The sequence below is a fragment of the Gadus morhua genome, chromosome 3 (assembly GCF_902167405.1).
Source record: "Gadus morhua chromosome 3, gadMor3.0, whole genome shotgun sequence".
Lineage (NCBI taxonomy): Eukaryota > Metazoa > Chordata > Actinopteri > Gadiformes > Gadidae > Gadus > Gadus morhua.
The window spans coordinates 16,417,427-16,429,982 of NC_044050.1; the positions used below are offsets into that span (position 1 = coordinate 16,417,427).

The 12,556-nt window shown below is 43.7% G+C and overlaps 2 protein-coding genes across 3 annotated transcripts in view; both read right to left on the bottom strand.

Annotated features, from left to right (window-relative positions):
* npnta (nephronectin a) overlaps window positions 1-3,506 on the bottom strand; it is a 47,808-nt gene extending 44,302 nt beyond the window's left edge. For both annotated transcript variants that reach the window (XM_030350764.1, XM_030350763.1), the window contains exon 1: window positions 2,806-3,506. In XM_030350764.1, the coding sequence (XP_030206624.1) occupies window positions 2,806-2,876 (71 nt within the window). In that variant the 5' untranslated portion in view covers window positions 2,877-3,506. The remainder of the gene's footprint in view (window positions 1-2,805) is intronic.
* Window positions 3,507-4,664: 1,158 nt separating this feature from the next.
* Window positions 4,665-12,556, bottom strand: part of gstcd (glutathione S-transferase, C-terminal domain containing) — a 36,319-nt gene continuing 28,427 nt past the window's right edge. Inside the window, exons 9-12 of the mRNA XM_030352124.1 lie at window positions 12,244-12,377; window positions 9,562-9,592; window positions 8,368-8,437; window positions 4,665-6,092 (exon numbers count right to left, since the gene is read on the bottom strand). Of these exons, the coding sequence (XP_030207984.1) occupies window positions 5,896-6,092; window positions 8,368-8,437; window positions 9,562-9,592; window positions 12,244-12,377 (432 nt within the window). The 3' untranslated portion in view covers window positions 4,665-5,895. The remainder of the gene's footprint in view (window positions 6,093-8,367; window positions 8,438-9,561; window positions 9,593-12,243; window positions 12,378-12,556) is intronic.

The following is a 12,556-nucleotide window of genomic DNA, read 5'->3' on the forward strand; positions in this document are numbered from 1 at the left end:
TCTGTCTGTCTTGCCTAATCTGTACGTCTGTTTGTGTGTGTCCTTCAAGCTGTCTAACTGGCTGTGTTTTTGTCCGTCTGTCTGGTCTGTTTTCACGCAGTGAACCCGAGGGGAGTGGACAGGTGAATCCTTGCTAGGTTTAGCATTCCATTGTTATCATTTTTCCCTCCTCTACATAACTCAATACGATGGTCTAGGGATGTGGGTGTGCAAAAGCTTGGCCTTTTGAAGGCATGCCTTATGAAAACAGCATAAGCTTAAAACACACAACAATCCCAGACATCATTCCTACTGTTTTGAGCACAAAAATGTGTGTCCAATACACAGCAGTTGGAAGAATAAGAGAGAGAGAGAGAGAGAGAGAGAGAGAGAGAGAGAGAGAGAGAGAGAGAGAGAGAGAGAGAGAGAGAGAGAGAGAGAGAGAGAGAGAGAGAGAGAGAGAGAGAGAGAGAGAGAGAGAGAGAGAGAGAGAGAGAGAGAGAAAGAAAGAAAGAAAGAGACAAACAGAGAAGAAGAGAGATAAGCGAAAAAGAGAGATAGAGATACAAAGAGAGAGAGATGTCTTTGTTTGCTGAAGTCCCTGAGGTCTAAAAGCTATCCCTGTGAGTAGTTAAGAAACAACCTAGCTGCCAGATAAATTACTTTTTTCTCTCTGCTTTCTGTAGCTTAGACTCTTTTTTTATTCTTTTGAACCATTTATGCCCCGACTGAGGTAAAGGCATGGGAGGCGAGTGTTAAGAGTCTAGTCAAAGGTTTGTATGAACAACCACGGCCCTATCAGAGGCGAAGCAGGAAACACGCCTTGAACTAACGTCGCCACAGAGTGCACATCTCATCAGATCCCAGGCCTGTTACGTACGGTAAAGATGCTGCACACACACACACACACACACACACATGCAAACTCGTTTAGACACACATACTCATACAGACACTCACTCTCATAAACATACACAAAACATACACTCAATAATATCAGGCACACTTACTAACACACCTACATACAGGCATACAGACACACACACACACACGCGCGCGCGCACACACACATTCACACCCCACTTAGTTAAGCCTTTTAAATAACACATTATGACAATGTGTTTGCACCAAGGAAGCCAAAATTTAATTCAAAAGACAGCATATAGGCTCAGAATTTAACGTCAATGTCAGAACTGCTTGAAGATGAATAGCTCAAAGTCAGCCTTGATTAAGTTAGCTGCCTTTGACAAAGTAACACAGCAATTGTTGAATGTGACAGAGGACTCTATTTGATCATTATTATACATTATTCTATATGCCTATATATATATCACCCGAAAAAAGGCTCTACATTTTTGTTCAAAAAAGGATGTGGCCAATCCAGAAAGAGAATGTGATAGTCTACGACAGCTCTGGACTTGTGTGTCCGCGTTTACTCTGCTCTCCACTCGGTTTAACCCGAACTGAAAATGTCAGCTCCTAAAAAAAAGAAAAAAAAAGAAACGTAGTGTCATTTCTATAGGACAAAAGTTTCCCAGTGCTCCCTCAAAATGACCTAGATTGGAGATTCAGACAAATTTTGGATAGGTGTAGCAAATTATGTTAAACATAAGGCCTACATGAACAATCATTGTGTGTATGTGTAACTTTTTGAAGGAAGATAACTTAACCATGGCTCATTTTGAGGCGTTCATATTTAATCAGTTCTGACATTGACGTTAAGTGCTGAGGCTATGTGCTGTTTTTTATTTAATTTTAGGCTCCCTCAGTCCAGACAATTTCAGCGTGTGTGTGTGTGTGTGTGTGTGTGTGTGTGTGTGTGTGTGTGTGTGTGTGTGTGTGTGTGTGTGTGTGTGTGTGTGTGTGTGTGTGGTGTGTGTGTGTGTGTGTGTGTGTGTGTGTGTGTGTGTGTGTGTGTGTGTGTGTGTGTGTGTGTGTGTGTGTGTGTGTGTGTGTGTGTATGTGTGTGGAGGGGCTGTGTGTGTGTGTGTGTGTGTGTTGGGGGGGCGCAGTTCTTTGTAACGAAAGGTTAACGTTGATAAATCATCATCCCGTTCAACTCCGATGCCCCTTAGGCAGATTTACATCTCGGAGCGCATGCATTCTTTTGGGTTTGGCGCGTCTCCACACTTCTTCTCTATGCATATTTCACTGGTGCGTGTTTGAACACGAAAGACCGGGTCGAGTGTCACATCATTTTATAACAAGGGGAGACACCGACTAAAAACAAGAGCCCCTTGTTTTGGAAGTGGTGTATGTAAACAATGTGTTTCGACTCGAGGTGTGTGGTTACGGAGAGAGACAGTTATACAGAGAGACAGGGACAGAGACAGAGAGGGAGAGGGAGATGAAGATAGAGAGAGAGAGAGAGAGAGAGAGAGAGAGAGAGAGAGAGAGAGAGAGAGAGAGAGAGAGAGAGAGAGAGAGAGAGAGAGAGAGAGAGAGAGAGAGAGAGAGAGAGAGAGAAATACAATGGTAGGATAAATGTAGGCAATTTAACAGGTCAAACACACAAAAAGCGGATGGAAAGTTATTCGTATAGCCATTCTCCGTTTGGTAATGAAAGATGTAATTCCTTTGCGCATGCATTTTTGTATTGTGCTCCAAGCACGCGGACTTTTAACACTCCGCGTTGTCAAGTGCAATAGCTAAAGAATAGGCCTTCCCCTTCAGAATTATAAAAGCCACTGAGAAAAGGACGACATATTACCAGTCACACCAGGGCGCAATCGAAACCGTGTCTATAGACCTTTCTATATTTGCTGTGGATCAGCCTAGCGCGCCTCCGGGCGATGCATCGACACCTCAATAAATCTTTGTCCTTACCTGCCGTCAAAGTCTGCACTTGCTCCGACGCACCAACCGCAGAAAAATATAAACTTTATCCATAATTCCATGATTTGCGAGAGAGAAAGACAGCAGGGAGGGAGAGAGCGCGCGTGCCAATTATCCTCAGATCAGGAGGAAACACTGGAGCGTGTGTACACCGCGATGTGGTCAGTACGAGTTTCCACCAAGCACGTGAATATCCGTGCCGGTACAGGCGTTTTCCGGCGACCTAAATGCTGATCATTTGCAATATATTCTCGAGGTGCCGAAGAAATCAGTCCACGATCTAGAAGTGACCCCGAAGCTATAGACTACGATGAGAACAGTTGCTGGCGCCCCTTCTTGCGCGCGCGCGTGTCTGTGGAGCAGAGTGCACTCTATCGGTGTTCACGGGACCCCACAGCTCTCGCTATCACTCCGCACGAGAGAGCGGCGCGAGTCAGCCAATAAACAACACCAGAGACAGTGCACGCGATCGAGTCGACGGGCGACCGCCGACGTAGTGTGCTATTGGAACAATCCCCCCCAAAAGTCCTGGCTAAATATCAAGAGGAGATCACGCTTAAACTCGTGGGGATACGGTGTCGGTTTTCTTTTCGAAGTCATAATTAATTCTCTAGCTTGTCGAGGCACGCGTTGTTTTGGCCACCCATGTGGATATGCAGAACTCCCCTGGGAAATGATAGGCTGGTTAAATATGGTCAGTCCTCGGAGAAGAGAGGGAAGAACGACGGAAGGTCAACGGGCAGTAGCAGTGTCAGGTGGTCCCGTTTGTATTATGTAAAAGTGATTGATTTGGCACATAGAAGACCTTTATTGGGGGTTCATTAGGCCTACATTTTAGTCTGTATGAAGTGTTGGATTTCCTTACACTCAAATCAATCGATTGATCAATACATTAGCACAGAATGCAAACAAAGGAGCATGTTGCCCTCTGCACTCCACTAACAGGAAATTAGTCCGATCCCAACACGTGGCAAATTTCAACCACAGACTGCCTTTCTGATCATAGCATTAAGGCCTATTTCACATTCAATGCAGACATAACTTCTGGCCAGTTCGCATATAGGCCTATATAAACATGAGCTTGCAGATTCGTCTGGTTCCCATGTTACTAAACTTCCCTTTGACCGCATCATCGTAGCTGTTGTAGGCCTATTGTCCAGGGAAGGCGGTCACAAGGAATCTAGGATGAAATCAATACAATGTTTTGGTTAAACATGAACCATGGGCAGACACAAGAAACTAGATCATAGGCTGTAGATTGACCGCGCAGAAGTTAAATTACTAATGTGAGAATGGACTTTTTAACCTGTTAGGCCAAATTGTGAACGTCAAATTGGTCTACAATTATTTCACTGACAATTTTCTGGATTTCTCACATTCGCAGTAGCTGCTTACTGAATTTCACAGCACCAAATGTTGTATCTTTCAATAAATAAGCATTTCCATAAAAGCCACCTCAAGGCACTCTGCAATATAAGACATACATAAATTATAAGAATTTCTGCATTTTTTGCTTTATTAGACTTATAATTAAACCTATTAGTAAGCATAATAGAAAACCATTTAGATGTAGTGACAATATCTAAATACAGTAACACTCATTTGGCTTTATAGGTCAATCAAGAGATCTGTAAATAATGCTCAAGTAATGTAGGCGAATCATGAGGTAACTGACATTTGTCTTTCCTAACAAACTTAACCCACCTGCTGTTAACATTCACAATGTCTTACAATTGAATTACAAATACTTAGCAACAATAACATTCATATAATTGTTCTTATAACAATGATATAACTTCCAATGGGTTTAATAATATGGTGTCCACTAGAATCAAAAAACACACTGTTCGTTTTCTAAGATGAGCATCTTTGTGTTTTATCTTTATAATTGTGTATAAGAACTATGCCACTTGAATTTGATAAAAAAAGATATATTAAGGCTTATATATACAACCAAAGTAAGTAAATTCATTTTAAAAAGCACATTCACAGAATTTCACACACAGCATAACTGACCAAAGTGAGAGATATTTGACGTCATTACTCATTTACATAAGCCCATGTTTGTAACCAGAGCAATGTTCTCACCGAGACCTTGGCAGACAGCCTATCTATGAAAAAATGAAAGGATTCAATGCAAAAAGAGAGCTTTTGAAATGGATTTGGATTCCTTGATGATCTCAAGTGAGATTTGCGTACGGAGAGCCTGATTGAAGTGCTTACGGGAACATCTCGCCCTGTTCTTCTGCTTACGCTTCTCTTTCATGTGCACCGGCGCTCACAGGAGCTACGGGCATGGGGCAGAAGATGTCAAATGTTTCTTTTGGAAATCATTCCAAACCCGTTGGTAGAAACCATGTCTTCGGTCATTCACCTCCCGATAGATTGGATGTGCCGGCTGAATTTAGATGAGCTGAAGATTGGAAAAGAAAATGCCTATACTTGGTTCTCTGCCTCCCGGGTTAATCAAGTACCCGTTATATATCGTCAAGGTGGCTTGACAGGAGAGGCCTGTAAAGTGTCACTATACCGGTCATGAAAGCATATATCTCTTTCCTATTTTCGTTTATTCAGGGGCCACAGAGATTGTGAAAATCCATGCAAGATGCTTATTTTTGACCGCACATATCAAATAAACATTTTCCACATAAATTATGTTTATTTCTATGCTTTTTGGAAGAATATTTAATGTAGAGTAGGAGTGAAGAGATATTCTCATTTAGATTGAAAATATTGTTATTGTATCAATCATCATTGCAAACTCAATCTTTAATAACACAAATTACACAGTATCGCAAACTTAACTTTAAAAAAAGTTGCGGGAAGTAAAATGATGGCGATAGATTATTCTTTAAAAGGCCTATCGTACGACAACTGTGAAAGAAAAAAAGACCCTGAAAGTCGGTCTATTAAAAGAAGAAAGAAAAACCATATTAGCAGCGTAGTCATTTCAATGGATATTGAAAACACCCATTCTTAGAGATCTCATCTCTTCCACCATACGACACAGAGAAAAGCTCCTTTATCTGACATGTACTGTCTTTCAAAATCATTTCCTCGAGGGTCCTGATTATGCACAGATCAGTCTATATTGGCAGCACGTCCTTCTTCTGTGGTGCTGGGGATGGTGTCGGTGTTCCGTCTCATCGCCGTGCCGACCAGCATGTTGTTCTTGGGAGAGCAGCTCTCGGGCACCATGGTCATGACGCGCACGCTGTAGCCGCTTGCCTCGGCGCACCATGAGCGGTCCAGATCCACCAGCCCCATGCACTGCTTACCTGGAGGGGACACCCGTTAACAAGATAAACCTAACACACTACAACAAACATCTGAATGAACACATGAGAGCCGGACAGACTCAAATGATGCAGTAACAGCAGCACCCATCAGATCAGGGTAAAGGTGAATAATGGCAACAAATAAGAATTAATTGACGATTAACAATGGAATAAAAGTTAATCAACAACAGCGAAGAAAACAAGCATCTGTATTCAATAAATGTATAAATCATTTGATAGAGCAGATAGCATTGTGGCCCCCTACGCTACCCCCCTCCCCATGCAAGCCAGGCTGTCACAGCCCCAGCTGGAGGGCTCAGAGGAGACGAGAGTGAACGGCAGAGGCTGGGGAGGGGATCGGAGGAGGAGGCGATGCAGGGCGGAGCAGGCCGGTTTAACTGATGGAGAGGTGAAGTAGATGTGATGCGTGGTGGCAGCCTGGTGTTAGAGGGCTTCAGAGTGATGGGGCCCTTGGGGATCCACCCCGCACGAGACAGGGACACGCTGATAAAACAGAGGAGTTATCACCGGCTGAAGAGAGAGGGACTTACACCGCGTCCTCGGAAAGATGTACAAAAACCCACACACAATGCACGCATATACTGACACGCACGCACACATACGCATGCACGCATACACTGACGCGCGCGCACACACACACACACACACACACATACACACACTGACACGCTCGCACACACGCACATGCACGCACACTGACGTGCACACACACACACACGCACGCATAAACTGACGCGTGCACACACACATACACTGACGCACAAATGCACACCCACACGCAAGCACACATACACTGATGCACACCCACACACCCACACACCCAAACACAATCACACACACACCCACGCCGAGAAACACACCCACACCCAGATAGGGGAAGCCTGTAGTATCCTCTTTGTCTCTCGATAAATGAAATCAGAATTCCTGCTGCAGAACCAAAGCATTAACTATGTCCCAGACGAAGACTCATACTTTTCATCTTCTTCTACCTCAAATAGCACAGTGGTGTTATTCATTACGGATCTCAGGGTGTCGGGCCCCGCGTCTGCGTCGGATTTGTTTACGTTTCCATTTTTCGACAGGAGTCGAGCGGCCGTCGCGGTGACGGGCGGCGCTATGAATCTCATTCCTTCTGAGTGGAGGCAGACGCAGCGTGGCCTGTCACGCCTCCCACACCATTACAGGCTCCAGACATACAGGAACTCTCCGCACTCCCGGCATCACCAAATGCACTTCCTCTGCTCCCGCTTCTCGCCTAATCATGCGAAGGCATACCAAAGCACGGACCACGGAGACGGCTTTGTGATCAACGTTTGGCTGCGACGTCCTCCTCTAAGAAGCCTGAGGTCGTTGCTGGAAGGGTCGGCTCATCTCTTTAGTTAGATTGTTGCAAAATAAACTTGTTGAAAAATAAGGACGTCAGCATCGCATCACCAAGCTACTTTTAGCTTTGTCTCCCAGAGCACATGGTTGCACCCCCACATGCATGAGAATGACAATGTTTTTTTCACGGATAAATAAAGTTGCTGGTAGTGGCACCGAGGCAATCCAGTCAACAATTGAAACCGCACCAGTCAACAGAAAAAGGCTGCAGTATTGAGCGGTGCATATGAGCCATCGGAAAACCCTCACAAAATCCCATACAGGTCATTATATATACGACAATAATACAAACTCTGGATGATATAATTGCAGATGATCTGCAAGTGATAAAGTGAAATGATTGCAAACAGTCCAATCTCAGGGTTTTCTTCAGCTTGAGCCTGACAATTTTATGGCACATTTCCCACCAGTTACACTGTGAAAACCTTTTGGGATCAATAAAGTACTTTTGCTTTTACTTTCCCCTCTTCCTATTTACACAACCAGGGGCCCTCTTCATCCATCTGCCAAGGTGAAAGATTGGTTTGGTAACAGCTGGTCAGATCGGTGCCGCACACTGGAGTTTTAACTGCCTAGAAAGTTTCCTTGTTTTGATCTTGCTAATGCATGCTGGGAAACATGTCTAATTCATCTCCCTAAAGAAATATCTATAGCTCTAGGCCGTAATAACTTGCAGCCACTATGGCACCATCTTGCTTCTAAACGCTAGCTGCATGAGGGAACTGAATGCGGAATTCCGCATTCGGTTCCACCACCAAAGAAGACCGCTAGGTGAGTAAGTGAATAAGGTCCATGGAAGGTATGAGGAGGAGGTGGGAGGAGGCTCGTTGAGATGAAGATTATAGGGGAACCAGGTGGAGGGTTGCAGTACCTATGAGTCGTCTCTCAGGAGGAAGCTGGGCAGCGGTCTGGTCCGCGAAGCGGCAAAGCACCATGTGTTCCTGGAGAGAGAGAGGGGAAGAGGTCGTTCATTACGTCAATGCATTAAAATGTCATCTGCATAGAACAGCGCACCATACTTCTTCTCTCGGTGGGTTTTTGTACAAAGAGTCATAGACTAAAGTCATGTCCAGTCTTCCCAGCTCATTAAAATAAATCACGGGAAAATGTTTCAGCGTTGAAGGCCAGGCCCCCCCTCGTACGCAGACTGTGGGCGAGGATGGCCATCTCATGCCCTATTATGCCCGGGATGCTTTATTTGGCAAACATACAGCGCGTTACTCTTGCTCAAAAGGAGACAAATCACGAGAAAGTGCGGAACAATGTAATTGCATCATTGGTTTCTGTTAGCAGCGGGCTAGGTGATTGAGTGGGTTAAGACGCCCAGAAGACACAACAGGCCTAGTAGAGCTCCAGACTAGATAATCAGTACATCTTTGGTGACATTAAAAGGAGACGAGAGACGGGGGGTGATACACAGAGGCGAGGTGTAAGGTGGAAGATGATGTTTCAAGCCTTTTTAATGGGATACGGATTTATTTTTCATTTATTCAAGTTGTAGCTCCTTCCGCTCCTTCCGCGTCTCCTCATGGTGGATTATGCCAAGACAGCGGGACGAATGCCCCCGGGGAAAAAATAACATCTAATGTGTTACAGAGAGTTCCTCGCTTCGTTTCTTTGGGCGCAGGGACAACAGAAAGTAGAGGTGATTGAAGTTCCCGAGTGCCAGCATGAGGTTGCTAGTGCTAGGACACACAGAACCCTTTGAAGTGATGAGTTTCTCCAGCGGGCAGTGGCAGGGCCCATTCATCACAAGTTTGAGGTACCCCCCCCTACACCCCTCCCTGTGTTCTCTGTCCACCAATGACCTGCTAGTCTGAGAATCCATGGTGGCACCTCAGAACTTCAACAGCTTTCTCACACAAGATGTGTGGTAAAAATCTAAAAGACCCGCCCAAAATAAAAATATTGCATGCGAAGAGAAGGTGTTAGTTAGTCAAAGCAGCCAAATGTCATATCATTAGCATCATCATCTTTAGTTCATTATACGTTGGAATATATATATATATATATATATGTAAGCATTTTTATATATATTATACATTTGTAAACAGATTCTACATACCTTATAACTCAATGTGTCCTGAAACTTTTTGCTGCAAAAAAAAAAAAGAAAGAAGAAACAAATGTGAGACATTTTGCCAATATTTGCACAAAATATTTGCATCCATTATGTGTTTGCTTAGAAAGGATATCTCTATCCTGCATACAGTCAGACAAACAAAATCCCTTCAGGCCTAAACATTTTTTTTGTTTGGTTCCGGTTTCCGACCGACCCTGTCAATTTATGTGCGACCCAAATTATTTTATGAGCTTTAAAAAAAAAAAAGCTCGTAAAAGATTTTATTTTTTTTGATTTTGCTTAGTTCGATGCCCTGGATTTTATTGTTATAAAAGCGAGAGCCTGTTTGAGATGTTGTCAATTTGTAAGAGAACCTTCTGAGGATATTTTAAGCCAATCAGACCTGAATTTGGGTTAAAGAAATATGAACATGCCCGTGTATGTAGGCCACATTTCAAAACCAAGGGCTACAAGCATGTACTGGTAAGAAAAAGTTACTGATGGCACTAATGAAGAAGACGGCGCATCCATCTACGTCTACGGACTCATTAGTCCAGGCCCCCTCGGGATTGGGGAGAATCCTAACAATGTAATGCTCGTAGTCGGTTAAATCATTCTATATCGTTTTGATTGAGGTTGGTCTTACAGTGTTGCAGTGAAAGTTGCAGTAGCAATATGAAAAGGGTCTAGTAATAATAGTAGTAAGAGGACTCATAAAAGAAAAAAACGAAAAAAAAAAACACTCAAAACATAAATAATTAAGTTCTGCCCTGCTCATTGTTTCAATCATGTGCGTCTTCCTTCAGTGGGAAGTAGGACTTTTTGGCAGAGCTTTAGTCTAGTTTCTAGTCTAGTCTACATTTTCATTCCTAATCTGTCAGAGTCCAACAAATGCCACCTTAAACTCAACAGAAGAAGTGACTGTAGAAGTGACATACACGACATGACGACAAAGGAAAAAAACGCTAAAATCGATTTGACTTTTTCCCATACAAAAACAAATTCCCAATTAATGCACTTTATGGCATTCCTTCCTGTTTGTTACTTTAAGTTTTAGAAGACATCAGCTCTGACGCCATGGAGGAAGCTTGACACCTGCCACACTGTTAAAAGGCTTATGAAGCATATTTTTGACAGCAGTTGATGACGAGAGACAGGGAACTATGATTAATTTAACATACTGCTACCATGGATACAGTCTGTTGCAAACTTCATTGAGTGAGTTAAGGCACACAGCAGGCAAAACCAAGACAAGTTTTATGTTCTAGATTTTCACAAATCGAGTCCGAGTCTCAAGTCTCCATCCCCACTATGCTGGGAATGTGTGCACCTGGCAGGGTCTTCAGAAGGGGGTTTGGAATATGGCCTCAGGGTGGGAAAGCCTCTTAAAGAAGCAGAAGGAGAACGGAATGGGTCAGGTGCAGAGAGGGTCCTCCTTAATAGTGTAGCCTTTGGGGATGGAGAACTAAGCTCGTATTATTGTACGACCCTGCGGCATGGTCCCCTTACTGCACTCTCTATTTTTCAAGAGTTGGAGGGAATGCACTCAGAGATATGGGGAAAACTACCTGAAAATGACAATATTTGCAGATTATTTAGGGTAATTTTGAGGCATGGCGTTCAGCACTAACAATTATCTGATTTCTTGGTTGATGCAAGGTTTTATAGCTTTTAAACCCCAAGCTCTTTTCATGAGCATTTTAAATTCAAAATTGCAAGCATAACTCGAGAACTTGAAGCCTTGGCATCGGTGGATCGAAACCATGAAACAAAAATGGTGCCTAAGTGCCCTTGTGCTATTTTTTCTCTTACAAGCACATTTGTAAAGAGAGTAGTGTTATAGCAACCACCCAATTTAATAACGTACGGTTCCTTCTCTCTAGGACTATTTTAAAAGGATCAAAGCATATCGTATCGTTAGAGTTCGAAGAAATAGAGTTCCTTTCTCAACTTGATGGAATTGATAAAACTAATTTCCCAAGGTCTAATGTTTTTTTTCCAGCGAAGTCAAGCTGTAGGACCCAAAAATCTCACACACACACACACACACACACACACACACACACACACACACACACACACACACACACACACACACACACACACACACACACACACACACACACACACACACACACACACACACACCTGATGTTAATGTAAGGAGCTACACTTGTTTTTTACCTGGCCGGGGCAGGGCAAAGAGAACCATCGATGGCAATGGAACGGTATAAGAATAACTAAATAATAATAGTGGAGGTCCCTATGGCTTGGTTAGGGATTGACGCATAGGAGGATTGGTATGTGCTCACATTTATTTTCTTATATTTTATGGCCTTTTTGAGAGTTTTTGGACAGGATAGTGAGGGCAGACGGGAAAGTGAGATGAAGGAGAGATGAAAATAAATCTAACTGGGGTCGATACAAGACACAAAGGGCAGTAGCAGGCTGAGGTAGCAAGTCACGAGACGAGGCGTTGTTTTGACTGGTAGCGGTGGAGGAAAATGAATATTAAACACGAAGTGAAGTAATAAAAAAACAGTGAGAGAGGAAGGGAAACATGTTACCAGACAACAGACAGTAATAAGTTGAGCGATTGTTTTCTGTGGCCCAAACCCAAAAAGACACAAAAGAGACATCAGCATTGTGTGTCAATGTCGGGTACGAACAACAACAGCCACAAACCTCCGGGGGAAGGAGAACTTGAGGGTGTTCTGGACGAAGCCATAGCAACAGGGGCTGACCACGAAGGCGGCCCGGGCCTGGATGCAGTGCTCCACCACCATGTCTGTAGCCACACCGCAGGCGTGCAGAGCCACCTGCCAAAGCAGACAACAGGAGAGGAGAGTATCACGCCCGCGCAGAGAAACACAGACTATTATGATGTGTTCAGCCCACGAATCAAACACAGGGAGCACTCACTTTTGTTCCAAGGCGAGTCAAAAAGCCCACAAATTAAATAGTTACGGTGAACTTACGTGTAACTCACGGAGATGGT